Source organism: Chiloscyllium punctatum, chromosome 38, assembly GCF_047496795.1.
Source record: "Chiloscyllium punctatum isolate Juve2018m chromosome 38, sChiPun1.3, whole genome shotgun sequence".
Taxonomy (NCBI): Eukaryota; Metazoa; Chordata; class Chondrichthyes; order Orectolobiformes; family Hemiscylliidae; genus Chiloscyllium; species Chiloscyllium punctatum.
Window position 1 is genome coordinate 47,198,960 of NC_092776.1, and position 22,885 is coordinate 47,221,844.

General features: G+C 42.3%; 1 protein-coding gene across 1 annotated transcript; it reads right to left on the reverse strand.

The window, feature by feature from the left end:
- Positions 1 to 8,177: 8,177 nt before the first annotated feature.
- Positions 8,178 to 19,403, reverse strand: LOC140463272 (interferon-induced protein with tetratricopeptide repeats 5-like). Its single transcript, XM_072557030.1, has 2 exons — positions 19,113 to 19,403; positions 8,178 to 11,446 (listed from the first exon to the last, which is right to left on the reverse strand). Exons 1-2 carry the CDS (start codon positions 19,401 to 19,403, stop codon positions 10,088 to 10,090), a joined length of 1,650 nt encoding a protein of 549 aa, XP_072413131.1. The 3' UTR covers positions 8,178 to 10,087.
- Between the last annotated feature and the right edge of the window lie 3,482 nt (positions 19,404 to 22,885).

Here is a 22,885-nt window from a genome sequence, read left to right on the forward strand (position 1 = left end):
ACAGGTCTGCCACTCAGGAATTGTGCCTCGGCTTTTATAAAGGCCTGGTTTTAATGGCACGCCCGCTGTATATTGATGGGGTGAAAACCCTTATGGTTGATAAACAATCCACAGTGATTGTTGTGGTTCTGTTCGCCGAGCTGGGAATTTGTGTTGCAGATGTTTTGTCCCCTGTCTAGGTGACATCCTCAGTGCTTGGGAGCCTCCTGTGAAGCGCTTCTGTGATGTTTCCTCCGGCATTTATAGTGGTTTGAATCTGCCGCTTCCGGTTGTCAGTTCCAGCTGTCCGCTGCAGTGGTCGGTATATTGGGTCCAGGTCGATGTGCTTATTGATTGAATCTGTGGATGAGTGCCATGCCTCTAGGAATTCTCTGGCTGTTCGCTGTTTGGCTTGACCACTGCAGCGGACAGCTGGAACTGACAACTGGAAGCGGCAGATTCAAACCACTATAAATGCCGGAGGAAACATCACAGAAGTGCTTCACAGGAGGCTCCCAAGCACTGAGGATGTCAGAGCTCTATCTCAGAGCATTGTGAATGGTGTGATTTATTGCTAGGATCAGTGAACATCAGTTCCCTAAGGCAATCAAGGAATAGGCAAATGGGCAGAAAAGCGAAATTTAGGCTAAACATCAATTGCAAGTAGAATGGTGGAACAGGTGTGAGGGGTTGTTTGGTCAACTCCTGTTTCTATTTCTGTTGTAGTTACGTTTCTTACTATTGGCAACAAAAGTACATTTTACATTTGGCATTCCCATTAATTCACCATCAGAAAGGGCATAGTTAATGCTCAGGATTATCAGAAAGCAAAAATAATGCTGGATAGAACTTTGAAGATAAGATCTATGAGAACTCCTGACTTGCCAGTATGGCCTTATATAGCCAGTACTGATCTCAAAATTGCAGGAAACCTGATGGCTGAGAGCAAGGTCAATTGTTGGTAGCAGGGCCAGGTCCTTGTCATTTAAAAAGGCCTTAAAATCAGAATCCTGCATGCAACTTGTTACAGTAAAAATAGCAAGTCTGTAGGTAAACTCTGTCAGTGTATAGAGGAAAGGCTTTGAAAAAAATCATAAATAATGGTAAATGGTACTTCTTGTCGCTGAGTGTATTTTCACTGTTGCTTTGATTAATATTTGGTACAGTATTTCAGATAATTGTATTCTGTAAAATGTCTAATGCTTTACAACAGGTGCAGCATCATTGAATTATTATTATTTTGTTTTATTTCAATCTTTTATAGAAGACAACATTATACATTTGAGAATTTAATATTTTCTGTGTTGCCAGATGTTGTGATACTAAACTTATCCAACAGTTTAATTTTCCTCAATGTAAAGTTGAAGGAAAAAACTGCATTCACTTGTTGTTCTGAAATCTTTAATTGGTTTATTCTGTGCCGAGCGGAATATATTCTGCTTGGTGAGCACTATTAATAGTTAACCAGCCTATATTGGTTCATTGATCTCAATCTACACATGGATTTGAGCTGGAAGAAAAGTTTGGAATTCTGACCTCAAATAAAATTGTTAATGGCGTATGGGTAAATCCTGTTAAGATCGAAGAGCAGGGTTAAGTAAAAGCACAATACTGCTGATGCTAGAAACCTGAAATAAAAACAGAAAATATTAGAGAAACAGTAAGTCTGACAACATCTGTGGAGTGAGCAAGAGAGAGAAAGAGACAGATTCAATGTTCCAAGTTGAAAGACTGCATCAGAACTGATTAAGTAACATTGCCTTCCTGGACTTTATATTGACTGGTAATTTTCCTTAAAGCTGCTCCTGCTGCTGGTGGACTGTTAATAACTTGTGTGTGGAATACCAGGAGCTAACCTTTCACAGTGCTGCACATTAATGAACCTATGTTCTGTCATTGATTGTCACTCCTCAACGTGCTGTCGGGTTACTACATGAGGTGGCATATTAAGCTTATAGTACCTCAGTCAATATTCTCATAATATCAGTGCTTTAATTTCTATACTCATTCACACTTGGCTCAGCTGCAAGAACATCAAAATAATGAGAAACTTAGAAACATGTCCATATCTGCAACTTTGCATTCTTAAAGCTACAGTGCTGCACAATCAAAATTAAGTTAATGCAAACATTGATTTGGTGTGTATTTCAAAGATAAAAGTTGGACAAACAATCTGAAGAATGTTGAGTACACCAGTTCTTGTATGAATAGATGTTCATTGCTGCTTTGGGGGTTCTGAGGCTGGCGAGATGTGAAAAAGCTCATTTAGAATTGCTCTGCTTGTGGCAAAGATGTGGGTGATACAGTAGACATGTTGTTTTTGTATACACATTTTTACAATGTAACCTCCAATCCCCATTGCTGAAGATAACAGAGTGATGGCTGGGTATTGAGCTGATTGATCTCCCCATGATTTCAAAAGGCCAGGAGATTCCTTCAGTGGTCTAGCTATTAATATACACTTCCCTTACAACGCACCCATTTGTGGAGGTTTCTTTTACCTTGAGCTTCTCTTTAAGCAGCTGCATTTGGAATATCAGTGGGAGCCTTCCAACATGCTCTCCAATATTTGTGCCTGTTTTGATGAGGAGATATGCATTCTCTACTACATCCTCTTTTGATTTTGAGGTTTGTAGCCTTACACATTTGGAGGTGGAAATGGCAGTAGATGCTGGATCAGTTGTTAATTTTAAATCTGAGACTGATCATGTTTTCTTCAGCAAAAGTATTCAGTAATATAGGCAAAAGGCAGGTAAATTGAATTAGGTCATAGATCAGCCATGATCTAATTGAATGATGGGATAGGCTCAAGGGGCTGAATAGCCTACTCCTGTTCCTATGTATCTATGTTCCCAACTGTATCCATAGACTGAGATCTTGGTTAGTATGAACAGTGATGCACATGAGAGCAAATATCTGAGTAATACAAAAGCACTGAAACTATACAAAGTGCTTCTTCTCATGGATTTCCCAGTGTGTTAAATTTGGGCAAAGCAATCTTTTTGAGGTTAGAACCCTTTACAGCTTGCTCCTACAGCAAAAACAGGTGAACTGATGACCGACATTTTAACTGGCTTTAGAAACTCTTTCACTGGGGCCTTGCAGTATATTGTCTTGGCATTGCCTCATTCTCTCTGCTGGCCTACAGATCTGTTGGATAGCCATAATTGACCTGATGTGAGAAGTGGACTTGGTTTGTAGTGAATATCTTATCCTCCAGGGCTTGTCTGACTCTATAATAAGCAAAGAAACGTTATTGTCCATGTTGATGTTCTTGTGAGGGTCTTGCAGCAAAGCAAAGGAAAGGCTGAAACTAATGGTGCCAACAGTTTCTGCTCCTTCTCTACTGTACTGTGATTAACCCAATGTACTCACTCACCTCAAACTGACTATATAAACCTCCAGGCTAGATGCTCTTGTGCTAACATGGGATTTCTTGTACATGGAGTGACTTCTGGGAAATGGTAGGATTGTGGTCACCATTGGGATTTGTTAGAATTGCAGCTGAATAGAGACCCTCAAAGAACTTACACAGCTTACAAATACAACAGGGGTTTCCTACAGTATGTGCATGTGTGACAACCATGGGAGGAAGGGCACACAATTAGATAGTTTTGGCCCTGTGCCCCAGGAATCACTACAGCCCATTGTGTGTTATTGAGCTCTAACATGGCTCCTCATCTAGTCTCAGTGAATAGAAATGAGGGGAATTGTTCAGATTCTGTCTGGTTTCTTCTGGACAATGCTTTTCCCTGCAAGAACTAATGATGTAACTTTGGAAATTTAAGAAGCACACAACGGATAGTTGGTCAATCATTGACAAGATGAATACATATCATACTAATTTGCAATGTAATTGTGATTTCTTTCATGACTTATTATACAGTTTGAAATAGCAACAGTGCAATATTGTGGGCATGTCTGCAGAAACCTTTGACAGCACAGTTTTGTGAAGACTTAGCATGTACGCCAATCAGGTGAGAACAGTCTGTTAGTGTTCTGCCTCCCCGACATAGTGTGGTATGTTGGCTTATCTTACTCTGGTGAATATCCTGAAACATTTTTTAACCTTACCTATCCTGTGTTCTCCCATCACAGGTATTTCACTTGATAACTACTTTCTGATAACAGTCTCGATGTTTCTGGGATGTCAATGAGGGGAATCCTCTTGCTCCCCTTCAGTTTTCAGACAAATGCCTAAATAAAGTAGTAAGTTAGACTTTGTATACAGCCAGCTTTCCTTTGATTTGTTGCAAGGGAAAAGCCACTGACCCTATAAACAGAAACTGCAATCTCGTAGGAACTGCAACTATGGATAATCCTCTGGACTCCTGTCTTTGTGCAATGGAGTTAATTCTTTCAGTTTGAAACAGTTTAAAATGCCTTCTTCTTGGAGACAGGAGATTATGGGGTAATGATGTGTATTATGTGATTACATTTGAACTGATGCTCAGTCACATCACACATGCTGTCATTCGTATCACGGAAATGTCATGCCATCTGTGACAACTTCATGTCAAATCTATACCGTTTGCAGCCTTGGGGAACAGCTCAGTGCAACGGCAAAAACTGTGAGACTAAACATTACTGAAAGAACACTTAATGATAACTTGTGTGGAACTGGAGTGCACACTGCAAATTATTATAAAATCTATCAAATGGTTTAAAGCAGAAAGTTTAAACATATCTATTAATTACATGTCTCAAGGAAATATCTCAAAAGTACCAAGCTTTTTTTATGTAGAAGGTACTTGCTTCAACACTTTATGTTTAGTTTTTTTGCGTGTGACTATCTGTTATACAGCAAACTATGGGTCCAGGATTGTGCTGATTAATCAATATTCCGGTTGATAGAGAGGTCCACATAATCAATGTAAAAACACAAACTAAGTAATAGAAACGTAATGCTGGTGATATGTACCTCACTGTTGTACTTTTGTTTGTAATATGAATCACTTAAATAATAATGCAACTTTTGATTTAAATAAGGCTTACCGGGAGAGAGCATCTCACTTGCATCCCCAACTGAGATTGCCAAGAATTCAATAAACTTCCTGTATTTCATCTCTAAAAGTTTGCCACCTTATTGAGTGCACTGGCTCATCAAGGTACCAATTAAAACAAAGTTTTCTGTATTATGAAGGAATAATTTTTCATTAAAGTTTGATTTGATATCCACAAACTTGTGTTTTCAATGCTGAGACTTGTGTACTTGACAATTTAATTTCAAATACATTTCTATATCACCCAGGTTAAACTGAGAATGGTCTCTATTTCCCATCACTGTGTCTTGTCCAGGAATTGGAGGCAATCTGGGCCCTGCAGTGTAGTGTGACAGAAAAATGGCCTGAGTTTTATCAGACCCCAAGATAAAGTCCTGCTGGACAATTGGTTACTCCTACCATTTAACCTGAGGGCTACTACACCTGGGGAGAGGTTGAGAATCTTTCATGGTAACTTCAGCTGGTGTGGGAATTGAACCCATGCTGTTGGTACACTCAGTATCACAAATCATCCATCCAACCAACTGAGCGCAGCTTAAAAAGAGACAGCTGCTGATTCGTTCTTGTGCGTATTCCCATCATCAAGAACTGAAGCAGGATTCTGGAGAATGCCGTTCTATGAGAATATACCAGTCCACGCTTTCCAGTACTTCTCTGGAATAGCTGAGACTGTTCCACCAAGTCTTTGGAAGTTCGTCGTAATGGATGATAAACCATAACATTCCTGATGAAGGGCTCCTGCCCAAAACATTGATTTTCCTGCTCCTCGGATGCAGCCTGACCTGCTGTGCTTATCTAGTACCACTCTAATCTTGACTCTAATCTCCAGCATCTGCAGTCCTCACTTTTGCCTGGTAAACCATAACATACAAGTGAATGAAGCAAACCTGGTCAAATTCTCAGCATTCAGATTATTAAAAGTCCCTGGTCGCCTTTTGCTACTATTTTGGTTGCCAGGCTAAATAAAGAAGAAAAACAGTAGGACAAACTCCAAGATCCTGTATTACTTCAACCACCACAAACCTTTCAGTTTTTACTTTTGAAAAATGAGCATTTACTATTTGTTTCACACTGGATCGAAAACGCAATGCATGTACTTCTCCATTAGAGGTCTCACTGGGCATGTAAATTATTTGGAGTTGAACTTGGAAGAGGAACATTTAAGGAACTTTTTGCAAAACAAATTGACTCAGAGATCCAAGAAGTATTCTAAAGCAACCAGCAAGTCTTTAAAATTCCGAACTCAGGTTCTGGAAATCTGAAATAAGAACGCAAAAAGGGAAGTGGAAAGACTGAGTCAGTCAGGCAGTAACTCTGGAGAGAAATAGAGTTCAGGTCAGTGATTGGGGTTTGGAGTAGAATTGTATCAAACACTGTACATGACAGGGCAGTAGGTTCATATCAGACACTCTATACTCCTGGATTCAGAGTTTGTAACGGCCTGAGCAGCATTCCGGTTCAGATCTCCCTTTCAATCAGAGCAGTTGTTTCACAGAGGGATGTTGAAGGAGCACGTATACTGACAGACATGTAGCCAATACCAAGCTGGTCAACAATGGGAAAGGAACTGTGGTGGCAGTGCACAGGCACTTAGTTTGTATGACTGGCCTCAAGCTGTAAAAGGTATCAGATACAAAAAGATAATCTGTGGATTATTCAAGTACAGTTATCGCTGCAGGTGAACCAAAACTGCCCCAGTTATCAGCTAGAAGGTTGACAAAGATGTTTAAAATTATGACAGAATATCCTTTCACTGATCTATTATTTCATTAAATTTTATGCCTTTGTTACGAAGATAATGGGGCACATTAAGGTAGTCTTTGTCTCCCCTAATATGAGTTAAGATGCCATGTAAAATCTTAACAATTAACTCTCTGGGTTTATTATCCACTATGCCTAATTAATGTATGTACCAGTATCATTACTTCCTGTAGAAGTCTTATTAAGGCAAGCATAGTATTATATCTCACAGTTAGTATGTCAGCATATCTTAAAAAGATTTGCTCAGGATATCATCAATGCATGTGATCTAATGGGTATGGATGCACAGCTTCTTAACTCTGGTCACTTGAAGCATGACATGCTGATGGAATTGTACTGCTCACTATGTTATCAAATAGTTTAATATTAGCCCTAAAGTACCTGTGATTGTATATTTGTTTGGATTAGGAAAGCTGTAAGACACATCTCTTGGATCTTTCCATGTTACTCACTTCCTAGTTTCTGATGTTACAAGGGATAACATAAGCGTTTTCAATTGGCAAAGATACCTCCTGGAGGCAAAACGCACATTAATAGGTGCATGTTAATGTGGTTTGATTAAGAGAACTGCCTTCTGGTGTGGACTTTTATAGAGATTGCTAGTGCTTGGCTCAATTTAATCAGAAATAGCAAAAGAGTACAGCTCATTCCAATTAACTGACAAATCAACACTCTTTTTCTCTTGTAGTATGAATTATTGTGATTGTTTCAAACTTGACTTTTGTGTTTGTCCTGATGAGTGTAAGATAAAAAAATTGTCAGTAACATGTCTCACTTTATCGCAATATTGAAAATTTTCTTCATTCATTCACGGTACATGCATTGCAGGCTAGACCTTTATTGTTAATCCCTAATTACTGTGGGAAATATGGTGGTGAGCTGCTTTCTTGAATGCCTGCAGTGCTTTGGATATAGAAATAACCACATTGCTGTTATAAAGGGAGTTCCAGGATTTTAACCCAGTGACAGAGAAGGACCATTGATATCGTTCAAAACCAGGATGGTGTGTGACTCAGAGAGGTACATGCAATTGATGATGCTCTCACACATTTGCTCCCTTTGTCTTTCTAGGCTGCAGACTTCGCAGGTTTTGAAGGTGCTATAGAAGAAACCCCAGTGAAGTCCAACAGTGCACCTTGTAGATGGTATACACTGCTACACTAAGCACTGGTAGTGATGGGACTGACTGTTGAAGGTGATTTTTGGGGTGCCATACATGCTTTCTCTTGGATTGTGTCAAGCTTCTTTAGTGTTGTTGGAGCTGCACCCATCCATACTCTTCAGTCTATCTTGTAGTTTGGGGAGACTGGAGGTGATCAGATGGACTCAGGTTGACAGAAAACACCGGTCAGGCTTCTGTACTTAACGAGAATCACTATTTATTACAAATAAAACAATTCCAACTACAGGCAAATGCAAATATGAATTATCGATATAGAGCTGTATTAGCTGAAGCCCTAACCTAATCACATACACATGCAGATAGGCACAGACAAACAAACAAGCAGACATGAATGTTATGAGTGAAGGAGAAAATATTCAGAAGGATGGTTCAATAGCACCAGTCCACATGATTCGCAGAGGTGTCTCTTTCATTTCTTCCAAAACTTTCTGAACTCCGATCTTCATATCCAAGTGCTTTCAATTCTATGCTGGAGGGGAGAAGGGACGGCTGACAAATTCATTGTTCACTTTCTCAGTCCCCAGTTAGAACAATAATTGCTGGGAGAGAATAGCTATTGTTAAGGTTTTAATTCTTCACTGAAATGGAGGCAAGGAGAGATGCTATCTTTTGCAGTCTGCAGATCTTCTGCCCCTGGATTGTTCACACACAAGCTGATCACTTGCCCTGTAGCAAATCAGAGAGTTGTTGTCATGGCAATGACTAGTGACTTCCACAACTGGTCCTTATCAAAGCACCAATCAGTAGTTTCTCTCAGAGCAAAGTTTGGTGCTGCTGAGACTCAAATATCTTCCCCCACTGCTTGAAGAAAACAACCGCGGAAACACAACTCACACTGGGCTCCAGTAACTTGTTTTAATAGGGCAGCTACTCCTTTCACCGTTCTAGTTTAAAGTCAGTTATTTTTCTGTGTTTCAGCGCAGAATCCAAAATAAAGGAAGATAAAAAGATGTGATCTTTACTTTGGTCCAGGTCAGATTCTGGTCAACATCATGGCTGCTGACAGTCGGGGATTCAGTGATGGTAATACCATTGACTGTTAAGAGGTGATTGTTAGATTCTCTCTTCTTGGTGCTTGGGCCTTGGGTGGCACTAATGTTACTTGCCACTTATCATGGTTATTGCCCAGGTGTTGCTGTGTATGGACATGGACTGTTTTCTGCATTTCAGGAATTGGGAATGGTGTTGCAAATTGTGCAGCCATCAAGAACATCCCCACTTCTGACATTGTGATGGAGGAAAGGTCATCGATAAAGCAGCTGTAGAAGTTTGGGCCTCAGACGTTTCCCTGAGGATCTCCTGCATCGATGCCCACATTTGGAATTTAGCTCTTTTGTCCATGTGTAGACCGAGGCTGTAATGACATCAGGAGCTGAGTGACCCTGGCAGAATGCAGAATGAGCATCAGTGAGCAGGTTATTGTAAAACTTGTAATGCTTGACAGCAATGTTGGTGATACCTTATTGATACTGAAGAGTAGACAGATGGGGTGGTGGTTGGACTTGTACATTTTCTTTGTTTGCAGGGTAGATCTGGATAACATTTTACATTGTTGGGTAGATGCCAGGGGTGTAACTGCATTGTTATGGCCTGGCTAATATATCTTCTCACCTTCTTGTTCATAGTTTCAAGCTGTTCAGCTACCTGAGAACCAATCACATTGCTGTTGGCAGGCAGAAGGCCTTTATCACTAGTCCACAAACCAATCAGCTACTTGCTGCCAGCCTAAGCTCCATTTGAGTACACACCTCCTATGTTTCCAGCTCATCTGCAAACTGCACTTCAACTGTTGCAGCTGCATAATCCTTATTTACAATGAGTTACAGGTTACTTGCCTTCATAGCATGCAGCAATCCTCAGTTTTGAAGCAGTTCTATTTTTCATTCCACAATTAAAGTAAAGACAGGATCTTTATCATTCAGTTACACTAATTTCCCCACGTCTGATATTATTTTGTGCCTATTCACGCTCAGCAGAATCTCTAATTTTATGGAAATTATTGCGATTTCATTAGTTCTGCAGTGTGGTCCAGGGCTTTTTGGAAAATGAAACACAGATATAAAATGCTTACTTTGAAGAAGCTTCCTCTGGTATATAAAAGAAATGAACCCCAATTGAATGTGTTTATAGATTGGGGAGTCAATGCATTTCACAAAGTTATTTAGTTTTTGTTGGGAAGGTTGTTTCTGACCTCGATGGAAAGGCGTAATGCACAAAGAGCACTGAGATATTCATCATTATCAGGATCAAACTCTAAAGCATTTTCAAAGCATTCAATCGCTTTACTCTTCTCCCCATCCAGCTGGTTTAGGAATCCCCGAACTCCAAGGGCCTCACTGTCTCCTGGATTCCTGCGAAGTCGTCTTGCTGCAATCCTCTCCAGGTTTTCATGGCACCTTTTCTGTACCTTTGAGGCATAATTGACTTTCATTCCCATCAGAAAATGTCGGATGGCGTTTGATTCTGAATTCTTGTGATTTAGCTCAAATAGCCCGACTGCTAAACATATCGCTTGCTTATTCTCTGGACGATTACCTTCCAGTGTCAGGAGGTGGCTGTAGATTTCCTGTGCTTTGTCATATTCTTCATTTAATAAGCAAATTTCAGCAAAATCAAGGTGGAACTTAATAGATGTCAGCATTCGTTTCTCAAAAGACTTTTCGAAATGGTACTTGCATTTATTAATCAGCTCAACTTTCTGCTGAAATGCCGGATTGCGAGGATCTTTACTGCCCAGATAGTTAATCACTCGATACAATTTGATTCTGTAGCATTGACCTATTTTATGATGTATGAAGGTGGAGTGTGGGCTAATTTCTAATCCTCTCTTCAACAGCTCCACAGCTTTTTCCACATTGTTGCAATTTCTGTAAAATTGTGCTGCGTATCGAAGCACATAAGGGAGATCAGGGGACTTCTCCAATGCTTGTTCAACTAAAGCGAGTGCTTCATTGTTTGTTCTGCCTTGTTGTAGTTTGAGAGCCAACAGCACCATGGATACAGAATCATCAGGATCCAGCTCCAGCACACGTCTAAACCACGTCACTGATTCCATGGGCCTCCAGCTCTCTGGGGTCCCAGAAAACCCTTCCAGACGGGACAGTACAGTGGCATAGCCAACATTCCACTCAATGTTGTCAGGATCTTCCTCCAGGGCCTTTGTAAAACATTCCTTTGCCTCTTCATAATATTGAGCGGCTGTGGTCAACAGTGACCAGCCCTTCTCCCCGTAAACCTCAGGTATCATTGCTGTAAACCGAGAGGCTTCAGGAAATAGTTTACAGACTGTCTCCAGCTTGTCGAGGTAGGACTGAGCCTCCTCCAGTCGGTCCATGTGATAATAAACCCAGGCATAGTTTCCATAGGTGACCAAGATTCTTTTCTCAAATTCATCTTCATGTCTCTCCCTCAGAATCCTTTCAGCTTCCTTTAAATTCTGAATTGCCTCTTCACAGTTTCCTTGCAGACAGTTTATAAAGGCGAGATGGTTGTAAGACCTGGCTTGATATTTTACACCAGCCTTTATTTAACCAGTGGGACCAATCCACCCTAATTGTTTTTATTTGAGATACGTGAACTTGTTTAAAACAATAATAAACGAATATGAGCCTGATTTTAACTCCAGTTGAGTTCTGGGTGTGAAGGGAGGGCATTTCAAAACTATATAATTTCTCTAGTTCCTGCTTTGAGTTCAGGAGATCGTTAATATCAGGGTCAGAGAATGTTGGGGAAAATGATATCAAATTTGGTTCACAATTTAGTTGTCCTGTGGCATGAGGTGTGCTCACCGAAGATGTTGAAACTCCTTACATTTAAAAAAAATTATCAGAAAAAACTGATAGATCAAAAGGTTACCTAAGTAACAGGTTACGTTGGAAGAGCAAAGTCCATGACTCAGGTGACTAGGAGCAGAATACATTGTTCACACAATTCCCACAATCCAATTGGAATAATCAACATCTCTAGGCGTTCCTTTGTCCTACCCGCCTATATGGATTGTTTATTTAGCTCCAGTGCCACAAAACCTCTCACCAGTGGGTGACTATAATTTCAGTGATCTCATCCTTCAGTTCTTTAGTGTGGTGTACTATCTGAGTAAAGATTTTATGGGCACCAGCCATTTATAATCAGACCTTATCCAATCTCTCCAGCAGAAGTTTTATTCCTGTGTCGTATATTTCTAAGTATCTCTCAACTGTAACCTTTAATTTGTCACATGCATCAACGTGAGTCACTTCCTTTCCGTGATCATCAGTCAGTTTGATTTGACCTATTCGTGCGGGGATGTGAGGCCAATTATTGAAAGTGATGTTGGGATTACTGCTCCATCCCTGTATTCCTTAAGTGACACAATATTTACCCTCCTCACTGCAGACAACTCTAGTGAAATTGGTTGTCAGGCTCCGAGCCTTGCTTGTCCTGAATCCACAGAGTGCACCTTTATTCAAGTAGACTGGATACAGGCATGCAGTGATCTGATCAGTTTGGTCACAGTTGCTCAGACTGGTCCCCGCCAATCTCTCTTCCTTGTCGACCATATTTGGCAGAATATTCATATTCCATCCTGTCCTGCCTCATGAAAATAGCTAGGCCATAGGTCAGGTCTCCTTTCCTGTGAATATCCGGGGCTGGTCTGGGTTGCCTTTGTACCTCCCCATTCCCAGTCCCAGGACTCTTGCAAGTCCAGTGCAGATAAAACATGGACTGGGAAGGCACCAGTCCAGCAGTTGATATGCACTGGACACCGATGCCCTCTTTCGAATTCCTTCTCTGAGTCATGAGCGAAGCAGCCTATTTCTGTGCACCTGTTTTTGGAAGATCCTTACCAATCCTCTATGATCCCGGCATTGATATAACCAAGGGTGGAACTCCCATTGGGTTTCCAGCACATTGTGAATTGGTTACAACTGTTATAGACCAGGCCAGACCCCCTCAAAACATTTCAAGAAAGTAACCCAGACCCTAACTTTGCTTGTTGTTTTAAACAGGTGTACAGCGGATCTTCCAGGAGGGACGCAGTTGATCAAACCACTTTGTTTCAAACAAAACAGAATTTATATCCAAGATTAACGAATGAAACACAAACAAAAGAGAAAAGAATACAGAATAACAACCTATCTGAAAACCCAACAGATTATCTCAGATTAGTGATGCTGTTCCAAATACTTGCAACCGTCCTCATAAACACTCGTTGGCACAAAATTTAAAACCAAACACAGGGTCTTACAGGAAAGAGGTCAGAAAGAGGGAGGGTCAGCATGGACCTGCTTCTCTTGGGTCCAGCAGCTACACAACTGCCTGACTGCTTTCAGGGAATAACCAGACAAAACAAACCAAACTAGAGAAAAGCTGAGCTGGGAGAACTGGCCACTCCCCTTTTGTTGTACAAGTGTATTTTTCTAAAATCTTGAAAGACTTTTGCCTCAGGCAGTATTTGTTTGCGGTAATCAAATGGGCCCTAAAACCCTTCAAACTTAGACTTTTCTGAATCTGTGTCTTTACGACCTCTCTGAAAAAAAGCCAAGGACATCATAACCCTGTTAAAGGAGCAGCATCATCACACCACCGAAAGGGACCATTTCGGCCAGGTGACCCCACAGAATCCATCATATCCTATGGATTAACTACAGATACTCTGGGTGCCTGGGTATGACCACACAGCACAACAGCTGTACACACACCAATATCTGTGCGGATGGAGAAGAATACATTGAACACAGTTCTTCTGTTTTCTTGTCAATTTCCTTGAAATAGGCTACCTGACAGAAAACAACTGTAGTTTCTGTGAGTAACTCAGTTTAATCTCTGAGTCCCCTCATCATTTTAATGTACAGAAAGTTTGAAAGTCTAAAATTCCATTAAATTTCAGAATCCAAATACCATCACCTATCTTATTTTAAAATTCAAATCAGTGCCATCATCATATAGATCTTATAGAGTCATAGAGATGTACAACATGGAAATAGACCCTTCGGTCCAACTTGTCCATGCTGGCCAGATATCCTAACCTAGTCCCATTTGCAACACTTGACCCATATCCCTCTAAACCCTTCCTATTCACATAGCCATCCAGATACCTTTTAAATGTTGTAATTGTACTAGCCTCCACCAATTCCCCTGAGAGCTCATTCCACACACGCACCACTGTCTGCATGAGAAAGCTGCCCCTTAAGTCCCTTTTATACTTTCCCCTCTCGCTCTAAACCTATGCATTCTCATTCTGGTCTCACTCACCCCAAGAAAAAGACTTTGTCTATTTATCCGATCCATGCCCGTCATGATTTTATAAACCTCTATAAGGTCACCCCTCAGCCTCCAACACTCCAAAGAAAACAGGGCCAGCCTCTCCTAATAGCGCAAATCCTCCAACCCTGGCAACATCCTTGTAAATCTTTTCTGAACCCTTTCACGTGTTACAACATCCTTCCGATAGGAGGGAGACCAGAATTTCACACAATATTCCAACAGTGGCCTAACCAATGTCCTGTACAGCCGCAACATGACCTCCCAACTCCTATACTAAATACTCTAACCAATAAAGGAAAGCATTCCAAATAGCTTCTTCACTATTGTATCTACATGCAACTCTACTTTCAAGGAGCTATGAACCTGCAATCCAAGGTCCCTTTGTTCAGCAACACTCCCAGGATCTTACCATTAAATGTATAAGTCCTGTTCTGATTTGCTTTTCCAAAATGCAGCACCTTGTGTTTATCTGAATTAAACTCCATCTGCCACTCTTCAGCCCATTTGATCAAGATCTCATTGTACTCTGAGCTAACCCTCTTTGCTGTCCACTACATCTCCAATTTTGGCATCATCTGCAAACTTACTAACTGTACCTTTTATGCTCACATCCAAATCATTTCTATAAATGACAAAAAGTAATGGACTCAGCACCAATCCTTGTGGCACTCCATTGGTCACAGGCCTCCAGTCTGGAAAACAACCCTCCACCAGTGCCCTCTGTCTTCTACCTTCAAGCCAGCTCTGTATCCAAATGGCTAGTTCTCCCTGTATTCCATGAGATCTAATCTTGCTAATTAATCTCCTATGGGGAACCTTTTCAAACACCTTACTGAAATCCACATGGATCACATCTACCGCTCTGCCCTCATCAATTCTCTTCTTTACTTCTTCAAAAATCTCAATCAAGTTTGTGAGACATGATTTCCCACGCACAAAGCCATGCTGACTATCCTTAATCAGTCCTTGCCTTTCCAAATACATGTACATCCTGTCCCTCAGGATTCCCTCCAACAATTTGCACACCACCGATGTCAAGCTCACCGGTCTATGATTCCCTAGCTTTTCCTTACCACCTTTTTTAAACAGTGGTACCACGTTAGCCAACCTCCAGTCTTCCGGTACCTCACATGTGTTTATTGATGATACAAATATCTCAGCAAGGGGCCGAACAATCATTTCCCTAGTGTCCCACAGATTTCTAGGGTACGCCTGATCAGGTCTTGGGGATTTATCCACTTTTATGCGTTTCAAGACATCCAGCACTTCCTCCTCTGTAATATGGACATTTTTCAAGATGTCACCATTTATTTTCCCTTATTCTATATCTTCCATGTCCTTCTCCACAGTAAACACTGATGCAAAATACTTGTTCAGCATCTCCCCCATCTCCTGCGGTTCCACACAAAGGCTGCCTTGCTGATCTTTGAGGGGTCGTATTCTCTCCCTAGTTACCCTTTTATCCTTAATGTATTTATACAATGTTTTTGGATTATACTTAACCCTATTTGCCAAACCTATCTCATGTTCCCCTCTGGATCAGGAGAGAGCAATCAGTGAAGTGGGCTAGTTTCATATCAGTGGCCCACCCTCCCTTTTCCTTTCTCCTCCTCCTGTAGGGGAAAACTCTGGAGGTGAATTTCTAGAGGGAGGTGACTCTGTCTCTCTCTCCCTCTCTGTTCAGGGAAGAACTCTGAAGGGTAGGGGGGGCAGAGCTGAGCACTGGGAAGGAAGCATGCTCATTGGTTCAATTCTTAGGTTGCCTTTGGCCTGAGACTCCTTCTCTGGGGCATCAATCTGTACACGAGCTGGGTGACAATGTAAGAGTTGGCCCTTGAACAATTTGAGCTGATTTAATCACATTATGCTGTTCCTGTTTGCCTCCTTCCAGCTGTAATTTGTAGACTGAAGGACTCCATTTTTCAATGATCCGATTGGACCCGGCACTCTCTGGGTGCAGGAATGTTCTGGGTTCAAGCACTCGAAGCATCACTCTGTCCCCTATTTTATCGGCCTTGGGGTTCATGTGTTCCTCCCACAGAAGTTTCTGAGTTTGTCTTGCCTTCCCTAATCTGGGTGCTGCCACAATACTGGCCCCTAAATCTTCCATGGGTTTAGCAGATTCAACCTTTTCTCTGTGTGTGCCATACTATCCCAGTATGTGCTCCTTTGTTGGCCAGTGCATCTGCTCATTTATTGGGGTCTTGCAGTGGGCTTTCACTTTCTCTGGAATGGTTATGCCACCTTAAGCTGCTTTGAACACATACCTTGACAGATCACTGCCTTTTTCCTGAAAAGCTCCTGTTATTCTCCCACAAAAGCTACAGCTGCCAATTCTGCTCATTGTGCCCCCAGATTTGTGGGTACACTGACTTCCCCTTCTCTCATCCCTCACTTGGGCTTATGCATATGAACACCTAACCCTGTACACCTATTACATAAGAGGAGACGTCAATGAATGTTTTTGGAATTTCCTTGTCAGTATCACAAACTTCCCCATCAATATCACTCCCCGGTTCATTTGTGGTTCAAAAGGACCTGTTAGGGTTCATGATACTGAAAATGACCATTCATGAAGCTGGAGGGTGATCTCCAAGCCCAGATCCCCATATTCTGTATGAGTTATGTATCTGGTGCTCACCTTCCAGGGCCTGAGGGGTGCAATACCATCTTCCAGGATGGTACCCCTGTTGAGGACACTCCTGGGCAAAGTGTCCTACCTCGCCACACACACAAAGTGGGGATTATCACCATGACTTGCCCTTCGTTCAACAAAGCCCTGAGCTGCTGGGATGGACCCCTTCCTCTGTCCTGCCCCTTATTCCTCCAAGCCACAGGAACTATCTGCGGGGCTGTTTTTCTTTTCAACGTTGCCCTTTCCCATCTCCTGGCTGTCTGATGTCGTAGCCATGCTTCTGTGTGAGCATTCTCCATTGGGATGGGGATGGTCACATGCTGCCTGAGCCTGTGGTGGGTTATGGGAGATCAGGCTTCAGAGTCAAATGAATTTCCTTTCCTTTTGGGTTCTCCCTTTGGCGAGCTGGCCCATAGAAAGCATTGAAAGCAGCAAACAAATGAACTACAAAGGCTGTAGGGTGTTCTCTGTTCCTCTGTCAAATTTTGTGAAGATCCTCACCCTGATTGTACCCAGTGTATCTTTAATGGCTGTTTTCAGGCCTTCTCAAGTCCCTCTGCTGTGTTTTTGAGTCTCCGGGAGAGCTGATCAGACACTGGTGTCACAGACCAACAAAACAAGTTTCTTTTCCCCCCTCCTGATCAAATCCCTGTTCGAGGCGGATCTGGTGCATTTGGTACCACAAACAAAAGAGAACAGAATTCACAATAACAACCTATCTGAAAACCCAACAGATCCTCTCAGCATGTCCCTCAACTGGTTAACACTAAACGGCGTGTTGTAATGCAGGGATCCGTGGGAATTTTCAGCAATCCTGAGGTGGGGTGTTGGATCCATTCGCTGGAGGTGGGTCTGCGGTCAATGGCTCATACCGATCTGCGTGATTTGTGTCTCACCCAGATTGCCAGACAGCCTCATCGAGGGCATCCTAATCAGGTTCATTCTCACCCCTTTTGTCCAACAAAGCACAAACTTTGCCCCACTCACTTTTAGCTGTGCTTTTAATTGCTGAATCTCCCTGAAGCATTTTTATATGGTCTACTGCCTTTCCTTGCTTGGTCCTTATAGACATCTGCTATACTGCCCGTGCCCCGCTCTGTAGATCTTCACACTGGTCTCACAGTTGAGTGATTTGTTGCTGGTCCTGCTGTCTTAATAATCCTGCCCTTTCTTTCTGATGACCCAAGCTGTCAATCATATTTTGGTGATCCTCCAAGCAGGCAACATATCCTTAACACTTTTGCCCACTTCTTCCCCACCACTTTGGTCAATCCTTCAATTCTTCAATCAGCTGCAGCTTCCTCACCCTGCAGAATTCGGACACTCTGATGGCAAGCTGTCAACTTCAGTGCTTTTTCTAACTCTATCCTTTACTTTACCTTTAATATGGTCTCCCTGCAAACTATTCCTCAGCCCCTGGACTCTGGAGGGAAGATGTGGAGATGTTGATGTTGGACTGGGTGGACAAAGTCAGACACCAGGTTATAGTCCAACAGGCTTATTCAAAATCACAAGCTTTCAAAGCACTGCCCCTTCAGGTCAAGTGAGAGAGAAACACACAGGCACAGAATTTACAGGCAGAGAGGTCAAAAGATCATAGACATCAGGTGAGTGGAGTGTCAAATAATCAATTTCCGCAGGTGATCAAAAGTGTCTGACTGTGTGAATAAAGTGTCAACAGCTGAAAAACAAGTGAAGGGATAACCTATAATCCACTTAAATGAGGCAGAGAGATCATTACAAAAAATTTAAAATGTGTTGGCGCTGGAAACAAACCAAATGGCTGGAAAAACACGATAGGTCTAAAAGTCTCATGGCAAGGGTCTAACTAAAATGATAAGTAATCCAAAACTGTACGAATTAATTAAAGTACAGAGATCATATCAATTTATCGAAGTGATGGTGTCTAAACAGGACAGTAAGGAAGATTTTACAGATACAGAACAGTGTGGTGGGGTCACATGTAGTGCAACATGATCACAGTTGAGGCTGTCTCCATGGGTGATTCGGCATCATTGTGTCTCTCGAAGGCCGCTTTGGAGCATGCTCACCCAATGGTCGGAGCCTGAATGTCCTCAACCACTGAAGTGTTCCCTGAATGGGGAGAGAATATTCATGTCTGGCCGAATGTTGTGCGGTGTCCTGGTTATAATATCTGCATGGTCTTGCCAATATACCATGCCTCGAGGCAAACTTGCCTGCAGTGTTTAAAATAGACAACATTGGCCAAGTCACGTCTGCTGTGTATGTGGTGGGTAGTGTTCCCACGTGTGACGGTACTATCCACGTCGATGATCTGACATGCCTTGCAGTGGTTGATATGGCAGAGTTGTGTGGTGTTGTGATTGATGTCGCTGTGAATGTGGGGCAGTTTGCTGCGAACGATGGTCTGTTTAAAGTTTGGTGGTTGTTTGAAGGCGAAAAATGGATGCATAGGGATGATCTTGGCAAAATGCTCATTGTCATAAATGACATGTTGAAAGCTGCAAAAACCATGGCGTAGTTTCTCTGCTCCTGGGCAGTACTGAACAACAAAGAGAATGCTATCAGTTGTATCCCTTGTCTGTCTCCTGAGAAGGTGTTTGCGGTTTTTCATGGTGCATCATACCCCATTCTTATGAGGGCGTCCTTCTAAATCTTTAGGTGTCCACCACAGCCCTCCTCAACTGAGTAGATCCTGTGTATGTGCAGGGCTTGTCCGTAATATGTTTACAGTGTGCAGCATTGTGAGGTTATCCGTGGGCCTATGTGGGAGTGTGGCACTGAGGTGTCCGTCCTTGATGGAGATGCATGTGTCCAAGAATGAGACTGATTCTGAAGAGTAGTCCTTGTAAGTCCGATGGTCAGATGAAACTTGTCGATGTCTCTATATAGTCATTTCAGTGATTCCTCACCATGAATCCAAAGGAAGAAAATGTCATCGATGTATCTGGTGTATACCATGGGTTAGACGCCCTGTGCAGCAAAGAATCTTGTGTGTGAAAATGTTGGCACACTAGGGTGCAAATTTGGTCCCCATGGCTGTTCTATGTGACTGGATGAAGAACTGGTTATCAAGGGCGAAGATGTTGTGATCGAGGATAAAGTGGATGAGTTGTAGAATGATGCTCGGAGATTGGCAGTTGTTGGTATTGAGTACTGAGGCTGTTGCAGCGATGCCATCATCATGGGGCATGCTGGCACAGAGTGCGGAAACATTTATTGTGCTGAGGAATGTTCCTGGTTCGACTGGTCTGTGGGTGCTGAGTTTCTGTAAGAACTCTGTGGTGATGTGATAAGAGGCCTGCAATTCCCCTGTGCAATGGGTTTCAAGCTGCCCTTGACATAGCCAGAGAGGTTCTCAAACAGGGTCCCATTGCCTGATATGATGGCTTTGTGTATCTTTGAAGATACTGCCTTCTTTCTCAACCAATTTCACCCCATCGAGCTTGGGCCTGAGACTTTTACTACAATCAATGGTGACTGAACCAGCTGCTTCTCATAAGAGACCAGAACTGAGGATGTACCCTTAACCTATTAAGGTTCCCGGTATTCGTTCTCAGTCTAGCCAAGGTCTTAGAGTCCAGAATTAATTTTGTTAAAGACTGGTTCTGTGATCACTGAAAAGGCTACACTGGCATTGACCTCCATTAGAACTGGGTGACTATTATTTTGATTGGTTCTAATTTGAATGCTTCTAAGCAATTTAACTGTTCCAAACCAGATGTAAATGGATGTTCCAGAATGTGCACTCTCCTGGATACTGGCCTATGAGTTCTCTTACTCAGTTTAGATCTAGTGGGATTTGTTGATGTCTCAAGTCTACATACCGACAGCAACTACAATGGCCTGCCGGTCTAAATTCTTGAGAAACTTTTAACCATTTGGCTGAAACTTGGCTTTGTTTTGGGGTTTTGTTGTGGGTTGACCGATAGTCCTGATATTCAGGATATGTGCTGAGTGAGGTTACACAATTGCCTTCAATTAAGTGGTGTTCCCCAAGCTCAGTCAGACTGGCGGGGGAGTCTAATTCCGTCGGAATATCCTGCAACTCATACGCTCCACTTCCCACAATTTCTAATGACAAAGCCAGTTGTAGTGTCTGTTTGAAGTCCAGTTTGGTTTCAGCTGGCAGGTGGTTTTGCACGGTTGCATCATTAATCTGACTCTCTTTGCCACTGTAATAACTCCACAGAGGCTGGTATCCTATCACCAAATCACCCTTTATTTACATGTGCAATGTCTTTGACACTGTGCCAGCTCCTCCAGAGCCAGCTCTCAGTGAACAGAACCTCTGACACTTCTTTATTTATCTGTCAGCCAAGACTCCCTGATTGGACCAGATTAACAGCCCCAATCAGGGAACTCATATTCTATGAAGTCCACCTTGGCTGACCTTGTTACAATCACTACAGTCCATGTTTAAAACAAGACTGCAATGAGGGAAGGTGCTGAGTGCGTCTATGGAATCCGCTTGAACATCAGTGAGCAGGTTATTACCAAACAAATGTTTTTGCTGACACATTCCATGCTTTTAATGATGATAAAGAGCAGGCTAATTCTATTAGTTTTAAAATTGTGATGGAAAAGCATAGGCCAGATCTAACAGCTGAAGTTCTAAATTGGAGGAAGGCCAATTTTGATGGTATTAGGCACAAACTTTCAAAAGTTGACTAGGGATGGTTGAAGGTAGAAGACAGAGGGACAGAAGGTGGAGGGTTGCTTTTTCGACTGGAGAGCTGTGACCAGTGGAGTGCCACAAGGATTGGTGCTGGGTCTAGTGCTTTTCATCATTTATATAAATGATTTGGATGTAAACATAGAAGTATAGTGAGTAAGTTTGCAAATGACACCAAAATTGGAGGCGTAGAGGACAGCAAAGAAGGTTACCTTAGAGTATATTTGGATCTTGATCGGATGGGCCAGTGGGCTGAGGAGTCATAGGTGGAGTTTAATTTCAATAAATATGAGGTGCATCATTTTGGAAAAGCAAATCAGAGCAGGACTTATACTTAATGGTAAGGTCCTGAGGAGTGTTACTGAACAAAGAGACCTTGGAGTGCAAGTTCATAGTCCTTGAAAGGTTGGTATGCTTTCCCTTATTGGGGATGAAGGTCAGTAAGGACCTGGAAACAATCATTATTACGGAAGAGGTAGTATTGAGCAAGCTAATGGAGCTAAGGATAAACAAGTCTCCTGGCCTTGATGGAATGCATTCCAGAGTACTAAAAGCGATGGCAGGAGAAATAGCAAGTGGGCATAGTCTCAAGACTAGAGGAAGCAGATTTAGGACTGAATTGAGAAGGAACTTTCTCACCCAGAGTGTTGTAAACCTATTACTTCAGTAACTGTTTTTAAAGCTAAAATATATATTGTTTTGAGCACTAAAAGAATTCAGGGTTATGGTGAGAGAGTGGGTAAGTGGAGCTGAGACCGCAAGAAGATCAGCCATGATCTTAGTGAATGGCGGAGCATGCTCAAAGAGCAACATAGCCTTCTGCTGCTCCTATTTCTTATGTTCTTATGCTCTTATGTTCTACGTTCAATACATTGAGTATAGGAGTTGGGAGGAGGTATGGCCGTACAGGATATTTGTTTGGCCACTTTTGGAATATTGTGTGCAATTCTGGTCTCCCTCCTATAGGAAGGATTTTGCAAAACTTGAAAGGGTTCAGAAAAGATTTATAAGGATGTTGCCAGTGTTGGAGTATTTGAGATATAGGGAGAGGCTGAATAGACTAGGGCTATTTTCCCTAGAGTGTCAGAGGCTGAGGGGAGACCTTCCCATTTATCTCTCAGCCCCCTTGGAACACCCTCCCCATTTATCTCTCAGCTCCCTTTGGCCACCCTCCCATTTATGTCTCAGCTCCCTTGGGCCATCCTTCCCATTCCTGATAAACAGCCTATGCTCGAAACGACTCTTCTACTCCTCGGTTGCTGCCTGACCGGCTGTTCATTTCCAGCACCATACTCTGCGATTCTCATCTCCAGCAACTACAGTCCTCACTTTCTCCCTGTCTCATGTCACTGTCAAGGACCCTGGAGGAGTTCAGCTCCAAATTGACAGGGGGTTTCCATGGGGTTCATATCTCTCCACTG